At 31.3% G+C, this 20,665-nt stretch overlaps 2 protein-coding genes across 6 annotated transcripts; both read left to right on the top strand.

Moving 5' to 3' along the window:
• Positions 1 to 922: 922 nt before the first annotated feature.
• LOC103853316 (methionine adenosyltransferase 2 subunit beta) lies at positions 923 to 4,244 on the top strand. 5 transcript variants are annotated; one of them, XM_033285050.1, is made up of 7 exons: positions 930 to 1,216; positions 1,290 to 1,491; positions 1,590 to 1,777; positions 1,856 to 1,982; positions 2,053 to 2,183; positions 2,270 to 3,492; positions 3,877 to 4,244. In XM_033285050.1, exons 1-6 carry the CDS (start codon positions 998 to 1,000, stop codon positions 2,411 to 2,413), a joined length of 1,011 nt encoding a protein of 336 aa, XP_033140941.1. In that variant the 5' UTR covers positions 930 to 997; the 3' UTR covers positions 2,414 to 3,492; positions 3,877 to 4,244. The 5 variants fall into 5 exon arrangements, with proteins under 5 accessions (XP_009128490.1, XP_033140941.1, XP_033140940.1 ...); XM_033285049.1 differs by having other exon boundaries at positions 3,849 to 4,244; XM_033285048.1 differs by having other exon boundaries at positions 3,768 to 4,244.
• Positions 4,245 to 12,361: 8,117 nt separating this feature from the next.
• On the top strand, positions 12,362 to 20,546 carry LOC103853469 (transcription factor MYB3R-2). Its single transcript, XM_009130373.3, has 7 exons — positions 12,362 to 17,109; positions 17,234 to 17,294; positions 17,381 to 17,438; positions 17,538 to 17,647; positions 17,736 to 17,848; positions 17,931 to 18,059; positions 18,175 to 20,546. Exons 1-7 carry the CDS (start codon positions 17,024 to 17,026, stop codon positions 18,863 to 18,865), a joined length of 1,248 nt encoding a protein of 415 aa, XP_009128621.2. The 5' UTR covers positions 12,362 to 17,023; the 3' UTR covers positions 18,866 to 20,546.
• The last annotated feature ends 119 nt before the right edge of the window (positions 20,547 to 20,665 follow it).

Raw genomic sequence — 20,665 nt, 5'->3', positions numbered from 1 at the left:
CTTTTTTGTCATCACTCAAAGACTCCCGAAGAGCACCAGCTTCGACACTAATTGACATCACAATCATACCGGCAGAATTTTAGAGTAAATGATCATGTTAGCATACCGGTTGACGTGCCATGCAATCGGCCTTGATTGAAGAAACATATTGCAAAAGTTCGGTAACGGCAAGAGCTTCGCCACCTCCGGTAAAGCCGCCCATTTCGCTTGCACACGAAGATCTTCTAACATCATCTTTCGCTAGATCACCTTATTTGATAACTCTGATCTTAAATTGTAGACCGTCTCTGCAAAAACAGAAAACATTGATTAGAGGCGTTAGGTTTAGACTACCTTTTCATCAAACAGGAGGAGTACGATTCCCATGATTTTGCATCTTTCTAGAGCCATAGAAACCTTCCGACAACGTTTTAGGAGGTCCGGCGGAGATGCGGATTGAATTGTTAGAGTAATGTCGTTTGAGATGTATTGCTGCCGCTTAAGGTTCTAACAGAAATCACTGCAGGAAGGAGCTAGAAGCCTAACTTTAGAAGTGGAAGGGGAAGTTCATTCTAGAATTTATAATATCTGGAACCAGTTTCTGAGTTATGGCAGCTGAAGAATTGGTGTTTTCATGGCCGAAACTGAAAACAATTAAACTGACAGATGGAATCCAAAAGGTAGACATCACAATTTATGGAACATATATTATTAAAAAAAAGTTACGTGAAAATAGACGATGAGTCAAAATATTTAGTTTGGTTAATACCGTAAATTTTAATTTTTGTATGAAGGTAAAATGACATGGAAGTTTAAAATAGTTTGATTGGTTGATTTTTTAAGCTGAGGTGGCATGCTTCTCTGTTGAGTATATCTTCCTTTTTAGTATAGGATAGATGATTTTTTCTGTATTTTAAATTTAAGTCCATTTTTTTTACTGAACAGTGATGAAGAGGTAAAAAAAATTGAGTTACATAAGAAAACAAACGTGGGTGGGAGAGTAGCCGGAGAAGAAAGAATGGAGAAGAAGACGAAAGTGGTGGTTGTGGGAGGAACGGGCTACTTGGGCCAGCATCTTCTTCAAGCTTTGGCCGAAGATCGTTACGACGTCGCTTTCACTCATCACTCTTGTCCCCTTCCAGGCCTCTTGCTCGACGCTTTCCCACATTTCCCATCGTTTCATGTCGATCTCAAAACCGGTCTTGGCTTCCATTCCATCTCCCACCACTTTGGTCAGGTTCGTCGAATCAACTATCCTTTCTTTCGCCGGATCTCTTCCCAGATTCAAAGAACTAATGTTTGTGTGTTAGAGACTCTCTGGTCTGAAATCGACAATTTGTTTCCAGCCCGACGTGGTCGTGAATTGTGCAGCTCTCTCTGTTCCTCGAGTCTGTGAGCAAGATCCAGATTCAGCTCTCTCCATCAACGTCCCTTCTTCCCTTGTTAACTGGTTATCTTCATCTTTTCAGACAAAACACAAAACCCTGTTGATTCATCTCTCTACTGATCAAGGTTAACAAGTCATACATATATAGAGAGAGAGATTTTATCACACACACACACCCATTATTTCTTTCTTTCTTTTTAATTTGATTGGATCTCAATATCAGTTTATGAAGGTGTCAAGTCTTTCTACAAGGAAGAAGACGAGACTCTCGCGGTCAACGTTTATGGGAAATCAAAAGTTGCAGCAGAGCTTCTCATCAGAGATAAATGTCAAAACTTTGTTATCTTGAGGAGTAGTATCATCTTTGGTCCTCAAACTCTATCACCACTCCCTAAGAATCTCCCAGTTCAGGTTTCTTTCCGACACAAACATTATCAAAGTTAGATCTCTTTTCTGAGTATATTGAATTGGCCTTTTTTTTTTATATAGTGGATGGATAGTGTCTTACAGAAGGGAGACACGGTTGATTTCTTCCACGATGAGTATCGTTGTCCCATTTATGTTACGGATCTCGTTATCATCATCTTGAGGTTGATTGACAGATGGGTTCTCTCAGGTATATTATTTCTCTTGAGTCATCATAGTTCGGTAATAAAATGTAACATGTTGTTGTTGCCTTCCTTCAGATGATAAACAGATGCGGCTTGTTTTGAATGCTGGTGGACCGGACAGACTCTCTCGTGTTCAAATGGCGGAAGTGGTTGCACAAGTCAGAGGACACGATCTTTCCTTGATTAAACATGTTTCTGCTTCATCGGTAATATGATGTTTTCACTCTCGCTTGTAGAAGAATATTGTAGAGCAGTCACTTGTTAATGGGGGTGAACTGTTTTGCTTAACTAGGTTGATCGAGGAGTGGTGTCACCAGCAGATATATCAATGGACATAACTAAACTCATTCAGACACTTGACATCTCCCCAACTTCGTTCAAAGACGGTGTTAGATTAACGCTTCAGTCTGAATCTCGTTCCCATATCCTCTCGTAACATTGTTCCTTTCTGTCTTCCTTACCTACCGCTGCTTCTTTCTACTACATAAATTTCGGTTATGATAAAACCAAATCTAATCACAATACTAAAAGCCAGATATTCTCCAATTCTAGCCTGTCCACGTAGGACTATTAATTCTAGCCAATCATATAGCTTCATCTCTCCACGTCACCACCGAATGTTGGATCATCGAATTGGACATTGTTTGTGGGCCAATCATATATTGTTTTCGGCCTGACTGATCTGTATATTTCTAAGCGTTACCGTCGACAGTATTTTAAGTTTGTGGGTCCCACATTTATGTCCAGTTTAGTTATTAAGTTTGATTCGGTTATTAAATTTAGTATTGTGATATGATTTAATTTTGATACATGATTTTGGTCCAAGTCTCAAAAAGGCCGAGTTAGCTATAATTCCATTGGTACAGTTTGTATATATGGCCTAGCAGCTCTAACGTTTTATGAGTTTGCGACCAAACTCTGCCGTTTCATAGATTAGGTTTTCATTCTTCTTCTTCTTCGACCCTTCAACGCTGTCTCTGTTTTTTCATGTGTCTGCAAAAAAACGTCTATTTCTCGACTCTTAACCTCCCAACTTTGTTTATATCCATATTTTTGGCTTCATTCAACGTATTCCTCCTTAATTTGACAATGAATGTTTTTCTCTAGTAAAGCCATTAACAATCTCGAACTCTCCGTCTCCCTTCCCAGTCAATGAAAACCGTAAATTCACCTCAAATTCTATAAATTGGAGATAGCTGAGAGTAGGATGAATCTCCACATATCCTCTCAGTTTCTCTTCTATCTCAAACTTAGAAACCTGATTGAAAATGTCTGTCTGATGCGATTGTTGTTCAAACACCAATCAACCTTTGAGAGCGAAACATGAAGAAGAATGGCCCGATGAGATCCGGCGGCTGAGCCATGTCCCGATGGTTCTCCCGGTCCCACCATACCTGTGAGTTGTTGGCGATGGAGAAGAGAAGTATCGCTAAGCCATATCTCTCTATGATTGTTGTCCATTACAAGTAGGAGATGCGTGTGCAGAGAATCATTAACGCATTTGCTAATTAAAAGGTGTGATATTACGGTTCGTGCAACGTATTTTAGTATTTCGTCACCTATTAATAATTTTGGGTTTGGGTTGTATTAGATATTTGTTAATATTAGCCAGCTTCCTATTATCTTTCATTTTCCATCTTCTTATCTCAAATTGGTCATTCTCTTAAGATTATGCATCTAAAGATATAAATCACTGTATTAAGTAGTGATTATTTCATGAAACTGGTTTAGTTATATTTTGTTTTTGAGCACCATTTAGCTGTCTTGATATGTTCTTTTTATTTCCGCAGGGTACCTTAGTGCTCACAATGTTTTCTGGATCATCTTCTTCCACTGCATTTAAATTTGGTTTTAACTAAACCTATATGCAGTAAAGTGTAGGTTGTTTATGTAACCTAGGGAGCATTGTGTATTGCAAAGAGTGAGTTCCTGCTCCTGCTCCAAAAGTCGAAACTGCAGGAGAAAGCGGTGACGTTGAGAAAAGTGCAGCAACTGATGGGGCTTCAACCTTGGAATCTAGGAAAACAGAGAATAGAGGAGGAAGCTACAGTACTCTTTACCTCACGAAGAGCACAAGCTTGAGCGGTTCTAAATGCATCGGTGTTCAATCTAAAACCAGCATATATGTTAGTTAATTAGTAAAGACAATGATAAAACCATAGGATCTTCAAAGGAATTTGGATGTGTAGCTTACTTACTCTTCTTATGAACTCTGTTTGTAAGACATCATTGCAGAAGAGAAGAAAACTAAACAGTTACAAAGCTTACTTTCACATGAATTTTAAGATTTATATTACCAATTTCAACAAAATGGATAAAACTAGGATGTATATATAAAATTGGATGACACAAACATATGTTCAGGACTCAAGTGTCGAACAAATAAAAAACCAACTACGTACAAACCACACAGTGGGATACATTAAGGGAAATTGGGATTCATGTCTATAACAGATCATCAAATTAAGCATATAACCATAAGAGAACTTAGGCTATGATATTTGTATAATAATTGCTATATTACCCTTGACAACACTTTTTTTATTCTTACAAATATGTTTTTCCCTTCTACTTTTAATTGATTTTAATTTTGGTTAGAACAATTATTAAACTTTAAATTTAACATGATAAAAACATAGAATTTTTTCTACACATATTATGTTTTAAAACTTTCAAAACAAACATATATTTTATAATTTTTTTACAATATTCCATAAACACGACTTTAAATCTATACTATCATAGAAACATATATAGTATAGTCATATTTTGTTTTCAAATAAGACATAATTTTGTTGTATTCCAAACTATTTAGAAACATAGAATAGATAAACAATATACAATATCAGTCAAATATATTATTTTATGTAATTTAATATACACTAAACATCATTCCTCTCTATAAATATGTTCTTTTATATTGTTTACTACTTAAACTGCATTGAACCCTATAAATAGATAATACTAATAGATCAAATTATTATGTATTACAACATATATGGTTAAAATAATCTATTCTATATCGAAAATATAAATAGAATAGTATATGATTATAGTATGTGATATACACACGTTCACTCACCGTAAAGGACTGGGATGTCTATTTATGTGGTATAATGACACATTTTCCAAAGTATAGCTATATTCTTCATTTTTTCTTTGTTATGGTTATACAGCAAATTGTCCCATACATTAAAGCAAATAATGTCAATTATGACTTTGAATATAACATGCGTATACTGTGACTTATTTGTATGTTCAATCAAGACGGACAAGAGGAGATAGCAGGGAATAAAATGAAGAGAGATATTGTTGAGCCTTGAAACAAAAGAAATATGCAACATTGTTGATTTACATTTGATCTTTATTATTGATTTCGTATAATCATAAACAACAACTAGATTTTGACCCGCGCTTCGAAAGCGCGGGTATTTTTTTGTTGATCCTTTTGACAAAATTTTCTTGAATTTAATTCTTATTAAATAAATAATTTTTAAGTTGTTTTATCATAATGTTTGAGTTTGAAGCACCATTTTTATATCCAATCCCGACTCATGGTCGCAACTCGACGACCCAGAATATAATCCAGTTCACATTTACAAAAAATATGATAAATCTAATAACAATCCAAAAATTTGCTATTAACCTGTAATACGATACCGATTGATCTCATATAAACTCAAAAAAACATGATAAAACTTTTTGATTAAATTTTTCATATATTTAGAAAGCTAAAATTGAATAAAATTTTATTATATCATTCGAAAAAATGTTAACAGAAAAAAAAATTATTGATATAACAGTTTTAGTTTATTTTTGTTATAAATAACTTAGTACAAGTTTATGTTTTCATTTTAGGTTTAAAAGTTAATTTTATAATATTTTTTCTTTAATTATTTATTATGTTGATTTTTAGGTAAAATTTTAATTTGGTTTTACGGAATATTCAAAAAAATGTTAATTTTTAGGTAAATTTTTTAGGTTTAAAAGCTAATTTTATAATATTTTTTCTTTAATAATTTATTATGTTAATTTTTAGGTAAAAGTTTTATTTGGTTTTACGGAATATTCAAAAAAAAATTTATGATGGATAAAAATTAAAATAAATGATATTAAAATATGTATATGATATATGGTTTACAGTATAGTATTTTAGTTTATATTAGATTTTTTTTGTTATTTTGAATATATGCATAATATTTGAATGATTTATTTTGAATATTGATACATAGGTTTTTAAAAAATAATTAGATGTCATTTTGTTTGTTAATCTATAACCTTTTATTTCTTTTAGTTCTGAATGATTTTGAATTACAGAAAAAACATAGATAAGTTGTTAATTAGTATAAAAATCTTAGTGCATTTTTAGTATGTTTACTTAGTCCACGTTTAGAATAAATATTTATTCTATGTGATTTGATTCAATATTCGAAATGAATAAATATTAAATAACCGCTCTTGTATTTGGTAAAATACCATACTAACCGATTATTGTGGGGTAAAATATAATTAATTTGGTCGATTTTATTGTTAGCTTAAATGTAGTTAAATCCCAAAAATTAAAAGAATATTCTGCTATTAATGAATGTCTTATTCTCTGTTAATATTATTGATACTATATAAAAGAAGACATGTTAAATTTCTAACAAATAAGTCCAACAATCTTTTATAAGTAGATTTTTCAAGACTGCTTCCCTTTTAATAGAATAGATGCCACCACTCAATAGAACTGAGATTTATTTAATGTGCGATCCAATTAGATATAGTCTAAGATTTTTTTAATGGTTCGGTCAAATGAATGTCCATGTAAAGTGCAGTAGAATAAATTTAAGAAAACCATTATACAAAGGTAAACAAGGCGAAACTGCAAAAGAAGTATATAATTTTATTTTACATTAAATTATTTAAAAAGTATATTTTTATTAAAAACAAAATAATAAATAAGTAACACTGATTTGATGGTAATTTTTATGATATATATATATATATATCAATTCTGTAAAAGAAATAGAAACTTAATATAGAAAAAAATCTTAAATACAAAAAACTCTAAAAATTAACAAAAAAAATTAATAAAAATTATACTATGATATCACTTAAAAGTTTCTTAAACAATATTAATAAAATATTTATACAATAATTAGACAAATGTGATTATTTTTTGACAGCCAAAAATTTATTATTAATTAGCATCAGTTATTTCAAAATGTTTAATAAAGAATGGACAAAAAATAGGATGAACATAAATTATATATGAACTATGAATAGTACTTTGTAAAGGTGACTTAGATAACACATATGTACCTCCATATCCAATCTTTTTTGATGCCTAAATTCAATTTCTTCAGAGCAGTTATTCCACAAAGAGATCGTATGAGATATTGTTTTGATATTCAGATTTGTTTTTTGACTGTTAAGAAGATTGATAACTGTAAAAATGTCTTCTTCGAATATGATATGTTTATAACCGAGTCCCCAACATGAGACAAATTTGTTTAAAAAGTAAATAATTTCATTTTTCTTATATTATATAATAAATATATATTATTTACTGATAATAAAAATATATTTATTCATCTATCACAAATATCTATGCAAATATGTGAATCAAGTATAACAATCAAACAACATAATGATTTCCACAAAAAAAAAATTTAAAATATATTTATGTTATGTAGTATTATTTTATATTTTTAAATAATGTAATACAATATTATACATTATATTTTATAGAATTGAGAAATATATATAATATCTTATCCGCGCGTATCGCGGTTAAAAAATCTAGTATAAATAAAGGATTGAAACGGTTCTGGTTTTATTGTTTACTTTTGTTTTGTTGTTTTACAACTAAGTCCTCGTTTCATCTTTTTGAGTTTAAAATATATATTGTATGTTAAGATAACGTGATCTATCTATCTATACTATTATTTATGAATTGATTTGGCTTATGTGTTAGCTTCTCCATATTTTTAGGTTTTTTCGCTTATTTGTCAATATTTATTTATTAATTATGCTAATTGTTTTATTTTTAAAGTAATCTGTTATATTTTAAAATGTTTTTAGTTGGTTATTGTAAAATATTATTTGAGAATTAAATTTGCTTATTTGTCATGTTTTCTTTCATTTTAGGTAATTTTTTTATTTTTCATGTTTTTATTATGTTTTAGCTAAATTATTGATTTATTATTTATTTTTAGTTAAGTTACTAATTTATTAATTTTAAAAATATCCTTAATGAATCTTATATATATTAAAAACGAATTTTATTTTAAAATACTAAATGTATATGTTATATTAAAATTTAGTTAGTTTTTCTTATTATGTTTTTATTAAGTTTTAGACTTTTAGTTAGGTTATTGATTTATTATTAGTTCCTAACTGATTCACTAATTTATTAATTGGTGAATTTGCCAAAACTAACCCACAACTTGATTTTAACCCCAAACCTATATCCAAACTTGAATCAAGTGCAAAACTAACTTAAAAGCCTTATGAAATTGCATCACAGCACCTTGTGACCAAACAGAAAAACAGAAGCTATTTTTATGAATATAACCCTAGTAAGTCGTCTGAGTCGTCTGAGATGTTGGAAGTCGTCTGGACAACTTCAAAGTAAGTCTTCTGGTTTAGCTAATCTTAAAAATAATTTATAAAAATTTTAAAAAATATTTTGATAAGCGAAAAATTAAAATCATGTAATTATAAACAGTTTTAAGTGATATAAATTAAAATATAACAAAATTGAATTGTTATCAACATAGATGAGTGTAGGTAGTGAATCATGGTATTTTTTGGTCTAGGGTTTGGCAACATATGTTGTAGTATTGTATGTATTCTTAGGGTTAGATTTTGGAAAGCTTGAATGTTTTTTTGAAAAATTAATTTTTTATCTATACGTGTTTATTTTTGTGTATAATAAACACTTTTGAAGTTTAATTTGATTTTATGAAGTGTTTAGTTAGTTAATTAAGTTTAGGGGTTATGTTTAGAGTTTAGACGACTTACATTTCAGTCGTCTGGTGAAGAAATTAAAACAGACGACTTACATGTAAGTCGTCCAAATATTCCCGCCTAAAAATTTTTAAAAAATTATTTTCCCGCTTAAATAATTTAAACCAGACGACTTATTTAAACCAGACGACTTGTAAGTCGTCTGGAAAGTCTTCTATTTTAGTTTTCCGCTAAAAATATTTTAATTTCCCGCTAAAAATATTAAACTCTTCTGGACGACTTACAAGTAAGTCGTCTAGGAAGTCGTCTGAATCAAATTATTTAACCTAATTGGATTTTTTGTCTCCTTATATAAAGAAAAATTTACACATTCTCTTTCCTCCTCTCAAATGGCTGCAACAAAAATGTAATGTTCATCATTCTAAATCTCTTCAACCTCTCTCTAATCTCTTTGACTTGAAAACACCAAACTTTATATGAATTTTTCAGTTTTGTCTCATGTCTTTCTTACTAATCTATCTCTTTTGCAGGTTTTTAATCAGATGGTACTCATCTTCCACTCATTTAAAGGTAGATCTATTAATTTTAGATATATATTTTTGTGTGTTCTATAAAGGTAGATTTATCTAATCTTCCACTCATTTTTTCTGTTTTTAAGCCATTTGAACGTTTTTGGATATGCAGGTTTTTCAGATATGGATTTGATATGCAAGTTTTTCAGATCTGGAAGACTTCTGGGAAGACTTACCTGTTAGTCGTCTAAAATATAATGCACTAGACGACTTCCAGGAAGTCTTCCAGACTACTTCCACTTCAGTCGTCTGGACTTCCTGAAAGTCGTCTGGACTTCCTGAAAGTCGTCTTGACTTCCTGGAAGTCGTTTGGAAGTCGTCTGAACTTCCTAAAAGTCGTCTGGACTTCCTGAAAGTCTTCTGACAAAGTTTTCTTCCATATCAAGTAGAGTCCAAGCTTGTCTTTGTAGAGGAATGATCTATAATAGTTTTATTTGTGATCTGTTTTGTGAATTGCATGTCTACTTTTTTAGTTGTAATTGTTTTGTAAAATCAGTAATAATGTTTCCCAAAATGTAATACATGTGCTAACAATGTGTTTACACATTTACAAATCAATGAAATAATAGACTTCAGCAGCATTTTTCTTATCTTTGAATCTCTCATATGCAATAATAAATTCCACTGGCCTTTTTCTCATCTTAATAAACAAGAATGTTGGTAGCTTCATATTGATACAACATTTTAAGAAGCATTTTAACCATTCTTCCAACTCATAACAATAATCATCATTATTGTCTATAACAATAATACTTAAGAGAAGGAAACAAACAATAGTAACTAGTCAAAGCATATCATATTTTTTATAAGTTTGCGTTAAAAAACTTAGTCAAATTTAGTAAAACTAAGGGAGAAAACATATTTTGTAAATATGAGTTTTACATATCTTGAAGTTACTTATCACTCTTAAAAATACAAGTTATTCAAAAAGTAACGTAGAAGACTTAAAAACTAACGGAGAAGACTTCCACTGAAGCCTTCTCGGATCAGTTAGAAACTTTAATTAACGTGAATGTTGGTAACCTCATAAATATCACCAGTTATAAGTTTCATTCAGTAGCCCAAATATTCATTAATAAACATGAATTAACAAGAAAATGTTAAAAAGTCTTTATAGTTTTAGAGAAAATGCAAGTTTATTAAACATTGACGCAGACGACATCCACGGAGGTCATCTAGTAGACCTCCAGAGAAGTCGTCCATTTAGTTCGACGCGGACGAATTCAATCTAAGTATTCCAGATGACTAAAATATAAGTCGTCCGGTCAACGCAGAGGTTATTTTTGCAATTGACTTTGAAATCTGTTATTTAAGACGACTGAAAAATAAGTCGTCTACTTTTGATTGGTTAAAAAAAAACTCCAAAAAGCTAGACGACTTACATTTCAGTCGTCATAGGTTGGTTTTGCATTTGACTGGATTATTTTAGAAGTTTGACTTTCCTGGACGACTTACATTTCAGTCGTCTCGTGAAAATTAAAATATCAATATTTTTTTTAAAACTAGACGACTTACAATTATATCGTCATAGGTTAGTTTTACAATTGAAAAAAAAAACTTCAATATTTAATTATATATAGACGACTTACAATTCAGTCGTCCGTCAGACGACTTACTTGTAAGTCGTCCAGGATTTACGAGGTTTGACCAGAATCTCGGAATAAAATAATGGACGACTTACATGTAAGTCGTCGGGCGGATGACAGAATTGTAAGTCGTCTGGGTATAGTTAAATATTGAAGTTTTTTTTTTCAATTGCAAAACTAACCTATAACGACTTAATTGTAAGTCTTATAGTGTTAATAAAATATTGATATTTCAATTTTCACCAGACGACTGAAATGTAAGTCGTCCTGGAAAGTCAAACTTCTGAAATAATCCAGTCAAATGCAAAACTGACATATGACCACTGAAATGTAAGTCGTCTAGGTTCTTTGGAGATTTTTTTGTAACCAAACAAAATCAGACGACTTAACTTTCAGTCGTCTCAGAAAATAGATTTCAAAGTCAATTGCAAAAATAACCTCTGCGTTGACCAGACGACTTCCAGATAAGTCATCTACTGCCAGACGACTTCCCATGTAAGTCGTCTGACGAACAGATCTGGGAAAAAATTTGATTTCATATCTTAAATTGGTGAGATAACTTCCTTAGCACACATAAGGCTTCTCCAAGCACACAAACGAAAGTGAGAGATATGTAAAATAAAAAAAAATGTTAGCTTCTATGACTTTATGAACCATAAAAAAATGTAAAATCAAAAACTTGGGTTTTTTTAGCTCAATGTGGAGAGAAAGTGAGACATATGTTGTGTTTAGTTCATAAGAATGGAAAAAGAAGAAGTGTAACTCAATTTTGGGAGCATTAAGAGCTTCAAATTGGTTGTTCATGGTGGTTAGGGTATTGATGACAATGGCAATCTTGTAATTATTTGAAGATGATGAGGGTGAGAGAGTAAAAATGTCATTTTCGAAAAAAAAAATAAAAAAAAATTGATAGCATTTTCGTGAATTATATGAACTTGTGGGGTGAATAGGGCACCAATTTCCAAAAAAAAAGGAGGTTAGTTTTGTGTTTGACTTTAAGTTGTAGGTCAATTTTGCAAAAACCCTTATTAATTTAAAGAATACGCTTTATGAATTTATATATAATTAAAAAAAATTAATCATGTCAAATTTATATGTTATGTTAAATATTAAATTGTTGATTCTAAAATAATATAATAAAATTATAAAAAAAATTTAAAATAAGATAATTTTTATATATAATATATTGCTATCTGAAAACAAATTTTTGTTATAAAATTTAAAAAACTTAAGATGCAAAAAATTTATAATTAAATATTAGTCAAGAAAAATATTTATATAAATATATTTTCTAAACAATTTCTAAGATATGAGTGTTTTAAAAATTTTAACAGCATAATAAGTATATATTTTGATAAAAATATATTTGACATATATAAATATTTGATGTTTAAATTAACTATTTGAAAACAAAAATAATAATTTAGTATACTTGTTTTAGATTAATAAGACATAAACTAATAAATATTGATAAGAAAATTATGTCCGCATATGCGGGCAAAACAGCTAGTAAACAATTAAACATTAATTATCGTTGACAAAAAAAAACATCAATCATCAAATCAAGTAAGGTTTTGGTTCAAACTATTAAGTCATTTCTTCTGATTGATTCTGGTCGGTCTGCATTAGGGCATCTCCAACCCATAATATCATTTTAGTGTCAAAAAGTTTTTTCATCTCCAACCACAACACCAAAATTTTATTTTTGATTTTTATACTATTTAGTTAGAAATTTTATTATTACTTGATATATATATATATATATATATAAAATTATTATGTAATTATATTGCACAAAAATGTATAACACTAAAATATTTGTTTTAAAATAAATTATTATTATTTTTAAATATAATAATATTAAAATAACAAACTAAAATAAACTATTTCAATATCTGTAATTATTTAATTATTATATAACTATTTATCTATTTTATATGTGTTTATCTTGCCACTAATATTTATTTAATTAATGTTTTATTAATAAAAGTAAGTAAACAATGTTTGGCGTTGTGAATAGTAACGCACCAAATTTGGTACGGTTCTGTAGTTTTGTACTAAAATGATATAATTTTTTGCAGTTGAATTGGAGAGGTTTTGATGTAGAAATTACACTAAAATAATGTTTTTGAGTTGGGTTGGAGATGACATTATATGGTATAAACTTGATGTCTTAGATTTGGAGGGTAAAATTAGAAAAGTTTTTTATTTAAGAGGAATGATTCACAATTTTAAATTGGCTAGTCAACCATTGGACTAAGCCCATGAGTCATGACAATGACGGTCGTCAAGTCCGCCGTATTTACTTGCAGAGTGAAGCTTGATAATGTATAAACATAAAAAAATGGCTCCTCCAATTGGGGATGTGGTATTGAATACAAGAATTTAATTGATCATAGAAGAATTCAATTGAAGATATAAACAATAGCTTTCAAAGTATTTTAAAAGATTTGATAAAAAATTTAACGCATTTGTCTAATTCTGTTGTTCTGGATTTTAAGAGAATCTAAATAAATTTGATAGATATTAATTCCTTTAAATGCTATGAACTTTTACACAAAGAAAAAAATTGAATAAAAATTTGACTAGTGAAAGTAACAAAAACTTAAATCATTTTATTTCATATAATTAAAGAAAATCATTTGAGAAAAAAACTTGATTAATGAAAATCAATGTTCAAGAAATTGTTAGGCGATAAATAAGTGCTTTATAAAATATTATTGATTAATCGGGCACCTATAACTTGTATGTGCTTGATAATGCGTTTAGAACAATTTTTAAAACACTTAATAATAGTAATTTAATTAATTATAAGGCAGTTTTATAGGAATATAAATTACGACAAATAATATATTTATATCTTTGTCAAGAAGATAACATATTTTAAAATTTATAATGAAAATTACAATTTCAAATCTCGTATATTATAATGATCAATAAAAATTTTGACTTATATATCTGATAGATAAGCGATATAAAACTTATCTTAAAATCCCAACCCAAAGACAAAGAATTGTTTCTATACATTTTTAGTAAATTTTACATTAAATTCCTTTCAAATAAAATTATCACAAAATCCACCAAAAATTAAATAACACAAATATTTAATGGAATTAGGAAACCACTAAATTGAATAACACTAGAATTTAAAAGATTTCAGAAGAATGATTACAAATACTTAATCTAATAACATAAAAGTTTAAAATAATAAAAGTTTAAACAGAAACTCTAATTCCTTCAAATTCAATTGAATTTCTAAATCCAAGAATAATGAGATTTGGACCAATCTAATGACATGAAAAACAAACGGAAGAAGATATGAATAGAGCCCGAGAATAATATCTTTGGCACACAAACCCTATAATAAAAAATGAGTTAAATTAGTACAAACTAAACTAAATATGATGAACCAAAATCACAATTAAGAAAATAAATTCATTAAACTACTCTTAAACATACACATACAATGGAACAAATAGCAGAAACAACACATTATTTTTAACACACACAAACTAGAAATTCACACATCATCGTTTAACAACGTTGTTGACAAGAATGAAAATAACTTCTTTTCCCATGGAATTCTACATATTGGATCACCTTTGCGAATAAAGAGAAACCATTGATGACAAATAGTAAAGCCGTAGAGGTTTACAAGGATGCATTGAAGATATTGAATTACTCAATACAAATTTGGTTGGGATATTGTGGTTATGCTGTCCAAAGATCATTTGATCACGTATCTATCCCAATATATTATTTGATCATCAATCAATCAGAAAGTACCCGTTTAATTATCACCACCCCCTCCAAGTACATCCATATTGAACTTGTGTTTTCTTATTTGACTGCAGCTTTTGTGCTTTATTTATTCATTTCAATATAGGAATGTTTTTTCTTATCCCAATCATCCATAACATAGGAATGTTTTTTTTTCTGTTTTTTTTGTACACATTCATACATTTTCTTGCTTATTTATCCATTTCAATATACATAAATCATCTTCTCTTTGAATACCCTCCAGCACTCTAGACATGGGCTTTATCGGATCTACCATCGAGGGACAATTCCCGAGTACATCAGTTTATGAAAATTTTGATTTTTTTTGTTCAGAGCCCCAACAAAAAGTATATTGATGCAACGACTAGCTAAATTCTCATGGATCATGTGGTTCTTATGGAAAGCAAAGAATGCCAAACTTTTGAATGAAGTTTAGGTATCACCTATGGACTCACTTCAAAAGGCTACTCAAGAATGCGAGGAGTGCGAGTGGCTGGTGGCGCAACAAGTGATGACGATAGAAAATGCAAAGGAGCGATCACATTCAGATGACCAGGAGGAGATGAATAGGTTGCATAAATCCAGATGTCAAGTGGATGCATCTTGGGCAACCAACCAGTCTACTTTTGGAGGTGGTTTCGTTATGGAGCTGGAAGACGGGTCTATGATTTCTGGTTCTCTGGGGGTAAACAAGTCCTCACTCCCCTGCATGTGGAGATGAATTCACTACTTTTGGCTATGTGAACTTCTCTCCATATGAGGCATGATACTATGCATTTCGAGTCGGACTGCTTGCAAATGGTAAAGCTGTTCGAAGAAGAAGATTTTTGGCCATCTTCGGCTTCATAGAATGGGAAGATTTTTCCATATCCGTTCTTTGTTTATGCTATTTACTCTGTCTTTTATTTCTCGTGATTTTAATGTTAGAACCGATTTCCTTGTGAAAGGAGCTCGTGCGAAAGCTTTTGAATTTTGCCATGTAAACAATGTGGTTCCTCTGGGTTAGCTTTTCAGCCTAATCCATTTGAACCGGTTGAATAAAGTACGGTGTTTGCAGTAAAAAAAGGGTAGATGAATATATGTATTGGATGTATTGAGTTTACAAAACCCCTGAAGGAGGCTTCTTAGCTGCAATTGATGTCACTTGGCTAGTAGGCAATAACGTCCGTACCTGTTTTCAAGCCGTCTAGTAGCACAAGGATACCTATAAAATATGTTTACTCTTAAGTCTTGTTTTTTCAACCAACTTTTTATATGTATGATTATCATGAGTACCATTACCATAGCGTATTCATGTTTTTTTGTGTGCAAATTATACGTTCAGTTTAGACTACGTAATTTCCGGTTTAATTAATAGAACTTTTCAAAATATGGTAGAGGAGATTTCAAGAAAACATCTAGAAGTCGCCATATGCACATTTAACATTAGGTAAATTTTCTTAAAACAGTTATAAAATTCTAAATAAATGATTTTGGAGATCTTTTTAATCCTGTCGATTGATTTGATTTATTTTATGGTTGAAATTTAGTTATGATATTTCAAAAAGTTACAAAAGATATAAGCCCTGTTCGTTTGGTTGCCTCAGGTTTCGGCGTCAGCGGCAGCGGCAGCGGCAGCGGCGGCGGCAGCGTCAATGAGGACAGTTGTTGTTCGTTTCGCAGACGCTGCCGCTGCCGCATATCATATCGCGACCGCAGGTTTTATCGGCGTCAGTCGCAGGACGCAGCGTTCGGACGCTGCCGCTGCCGCCGGTTCCTGCGTCAACGAAACGAACAAGAGTTGACGCAGAATGTTGACACTGCCGCTGCCGCCGGTACCTGCGGCAACCAAACGAACAGCCCTATAATTGAGCGTGAATCTCTCTCAGGTTGATTTTTTTTTATTTCTCTTTGTTGAGAGTGAATTTGTTTGATATTTTATATTGGTAGCCGTTACTCGTCCGTAACTTCTCAAGGATAACACAAATCTCTAATTTCTCTACTCCTAGATATTTACATTCTTGTTCTCCAGTAAATAATGTTTCTCTATTCTCCTGTTGAATCTCCGTTTGGTCTTATAATTTAAGAAAAATATGTAATTATTAGCAACTCCTCGGATTTGGTGGATTGTCGTCGTTAGTTACGGTTTCGTCCATATATTTTTATTCAGAAATAATGGCAGAATCTAAGCATTTGATTCGATCTAAGTCTGATATCAGCGCCCAAGTTACTCCTCCTACTTGTGCAATTGACTCTCAAGAGTATGTTCTTCTTCTTAATCTTCTTTCTTCCAGTGTGTATGTATGAACAACTGTATACATATATATATATGTGATCAGTTAACAAGGTTGTGTTCGATTATTGATGTTTCATGTCTGGTCAAAGATGCAGAAGAATAAGTGGTCCTACCAGAAGATCAACTAAAGGAGGATGGACCCCAGAGCAGGTAGGTCAATTGTTTCATGTGGAAGTCTTTGTGTGATTGGTGAAAATCTTTATTTCCATCATCTTATTTGTTTTCTTTTTGTGAAGGACAAACTCTTGATGAATGGTGTGTGGAGGTACAAAGGAAAGAATTGGAAAAAGATTGGTAATTGATATTTTGATTTTGGTTTTGTCATCTCAAAAACTCTTGTACACCTATCCAATATATATATGTTTGTTTCTCTCTTGTCTTTTGGTTAATTAGCTGAGTGTGTTCCCGGGAGAAAAGACAAGAGGAAGACTGATGTCCAGTGTCAACACCGTTGGCTAAAAGTTCTTAATCCTAACCTCAACAAAGGACCTTGGAGAAAAGAGGTAATCAACTTTTCTTGATATCCTTTCCTCCTACTAATTCCTTTTTTTTTTTGCTGACGATCATATAAATTTCTCTTGTTATTTTTAGGAAGATAATCTCTTGAGTGAATTGGTTAATGTCTTTATTGAGAATGATAAGCCTAAATGGTCCAAAATATCCAAGCAACTCCCTGGTCGCATTGGCAAGCAATGTCGTGAAAGGTATGTTTTTTTCCTTTTCACGTACAACTCCACGTTTACCCCCATAAAATTAAAGCTTACTATATATTTGCATGTTATATAGGTGGCATAATCATCTAAATCCGACTATCAAAAAGACTCCGTGGACTAGAGAAGAGGAACTGATTCTGGTTCAGGCACAAAGAGATCAAGGCAATAAGTGGGCCGAGATTGCCAAGCTCTTGCCTGGAAGGTTTGTCCTTAGAACTCAGATATATGATCAGCTTTGACTGATTTTGATAGACAGTTGTGGATCTTGGCAATTTGTTCGCTTTTTCTTGAAAAATATTGGTCATGAAATTTCACAGGACAGAGAATAATATCAAGAACCACTGGAATTGCTCACTTAAGAGGATATCGGAACACCTTGTTACTAGTAGCCCCTTGTCTGGTCATGGACCTTGTGGTTCTGAGTCTAGCTTTGTCAATAAAAGCAACATGATGGAAATCGAGAAAGCTGCCAAGAGTCCTCAAAGGTATTCACTGGAATTAACTCTAGAGCCCATGAATTGGAGGAACACGTCTTCATCCATAAACTCTCTTAAAGGGGATGAAGAATCAACAATCTCATCATCGCTAGAATCTGATTGGTTAAGACGCAATAGCAAGGTTGAAATATCAATAACACCTTCTTCAGATGACCATCACCACAAGAATGTATGGTTAACTCCACAATTAACAACTCCGTCTTGTGTAAAAGTTCCATTGAGTCCGGAAACCCCACAGAGCAGCAGCGCTGGACAAGAAGTGAGGGAGATCATAGGGAGATGGAAAATGGCTGCGAGTACTTTCGAGAACACACCTTCCATTATCTCCAGAACACGGCGCAAACCAGAAAACGACTCTCCATTTCATAGATGTCCTCGGACTCTCCTGTCAAGTGAGGAAGAACATTCAGTTTCAAATTCTTCTTCTACCAGCCCCTTACTCATGAAACGCAACAACACTTGTTCAAGTTTAAAACCCTTGGAGAGGCGCTTGGAGTTTGATTTTATTTGACAAGTGAACATACCTTTTTAAAGGTTTCATACTTGGAATCATCAAAGTTTAAGAACTCTGCAGTTTGTTTAATTCTCTTCATGTATTTTTTTTTTTATATATATTTGTTGGAGCAATTTTTCTTCATGTACATATTTGATGTCTAGTCTAGTTTTCTTATCCACCATACTTTAGGATCCGACGTTTAGTTTCCTTTAAATCCGTTTCATAGTTTGTGAAAACGTGTTTTTTTCACACTAGTACAAGAAAAATAATACAATGAAAAATCCTAGCATATTTATCATAATGTTATCTTTTCATGATAAAAACTATTACTATCCGATAATAATAATAATAATATCACAAAATATTTATAAGGAAAGACCGTAGCTTATTTCCTTCTTGATAATGTAATTTCTCATCACTTTCCTAAACCCTAATCCTAAGCTAACTGAAAAAAAAGGAAAAACCATATCTCTATAACACACAAGTTCCTTCATTCCTTGCGCAACAAAAAAAAAACAAGTGTATTTTTTAAAATTGAAGTCATAAATATTAAATAGGATACTTTTCAAATTATCCCTTTATTTTTCCATAAAGTGCAAGAAATCTTTTGTATTAATGAGAATTCATTCTCTAAAGTCATAATTATTTTTTTGTAACATAAAAAATAATCCATGCACTTTAAATCACAAAAACTTACATAAAGAAGAAAGATATTTGTTGACTTGTTCAACAATAAATTTGAAAATGATTTTTGGTAAAAAGAATTATTAATCTTTTAGACTCCAAGCCCATTTTCAAATCCCAAAACTCTAGTCTGGTCCATATATCTCCTTTTTCACTTTATATTCCAATGGAATATTTTATAAATGTTTCATTTTAAATTTTACAACCAATCCACTTTGGATCTTCATTTCTTATTCACAACCACTCTAATTTTAACATGTGATTACACTATTTCATAGTGATAGTGCTTTACGAACGTCCCGCATGGAAACATACCGGCAAATGGTCTAAAACCATTTCGTCAAAAACGAATTTTAACAATCCTCCACATGAATAGAACTCAATCTAGACACATGACAACTCGATAGACTTGACATACTTGATTTCCTAGACAAAACTCAGAAGAATTTTTGAGAGTACAAGAAAAAGATCCACTGTATGAAAAGTTTGTAGCATTTTTCCAGCTTTGAACCAATCATTGTTAATAGCTATCAGACTTACTTGAAAAGGTGGTAAACATAATGTCTTGAACCCCTCAGACTTTTGACGTAAATCGAGATAATAGCTAAAACACATCTCATTTTCTCATACAACTAGGTTTTCTATTGGGTTTATTTTGGCCGTGAACATGCTTGATTAATTATGAGTGTACTTAGAGAATATAGCATTTTATTCATTCTCCAAAACGGTTTCATTTCACACTCACAAGGTAATTTGCCATTAGCTTTTATTTTAAGAAGTATCATGTAATACTCCATAGTGCTACCTGATGAGCGGCCAATCATAACCTCGAATAGCTTCATATACACCTGCATCGTCGCAGGTCTACAACTTCTGACTAATCCTCCAAGCTGCAACAACTTTAGGCTTGCTCTCCTTCCCACTTGTAGGTATCGTTTTCTAGAGGAAACGTGCACTATCACTGTAGTATTTTCATTCCTGATTTAGCTAAGAAAGACACATTAAAAAAAAAAAACAGTCATGTTACAAACCGAAAACCGAAAACCAAAAAACAAAACCAAAACCAAAACCAAACTGAATTCCAAATTGAACACCTTTCTCAAAACGATAAAAAGGCTTGTAAAAAGGCCT

The sequence above is a fragment of the Brassica rapa genome, chromosome A02 (assembly GCF_000309985.2).
Source record: "Brassica rapa cultivar Chiifu-401-42 chromosome A02, CAAS_Brap_v3.01, whole genome shotgun sequence".
NCBI lineage: Eukaryota > Viridiplantae > Streptophyta > Magnoliopsida > Brassicales > Brassicaceae > Brassica > Brassica rapa.
The sequence above is the reverse complement of the archived record's forward strand: the minus strand, read 5'-3'. Positions and strand labels throughout refer to the sequence as shown.

Coding starts and splice junctions, on each gene's coding strand:
- LOC103853316 (XM_033285050.1), top strand. CDS start 998: ATGGAGAAGAAGACGAAAGTGGTGGTTGTGGGAGGAACGGGCTACTTG. Junction 1,492..1,589: donor TCATCTCTCTACTGATCAAG/GTTAACAAGTCA, acceptor TCTCAATATCAG/TTTATGAAGGTGTCAAGTCT. Junction 2,184..2,269: donor AACATGTTTCTGCTTCATCG/GTAATATGATGT, acceptor TTGCTTAACTAG/GTTGATCGAGGAGTGGTGTC.
- LOC103853469 (XM_009130373.3), top strand. CDS start 17,024: ATGGCAGAATCTAAGCATTTGATTCGATCTAAGTCTGATATCAGCGCC. Junction 17,648..17,735: donor AAGGACCTTGGAGAAAAGAG/GTAATCAACTTT, acceptor TGTTATTTTTAG/GAAGATAATCTCTTGAGTGA. Junction 18,060..18,174: donor GCCAAGCTCTTGCCTGGAAG/GTTTGTCCTTAG, acceptor GAAATTTCACAG/GACAGAGAATAATATCAAGA.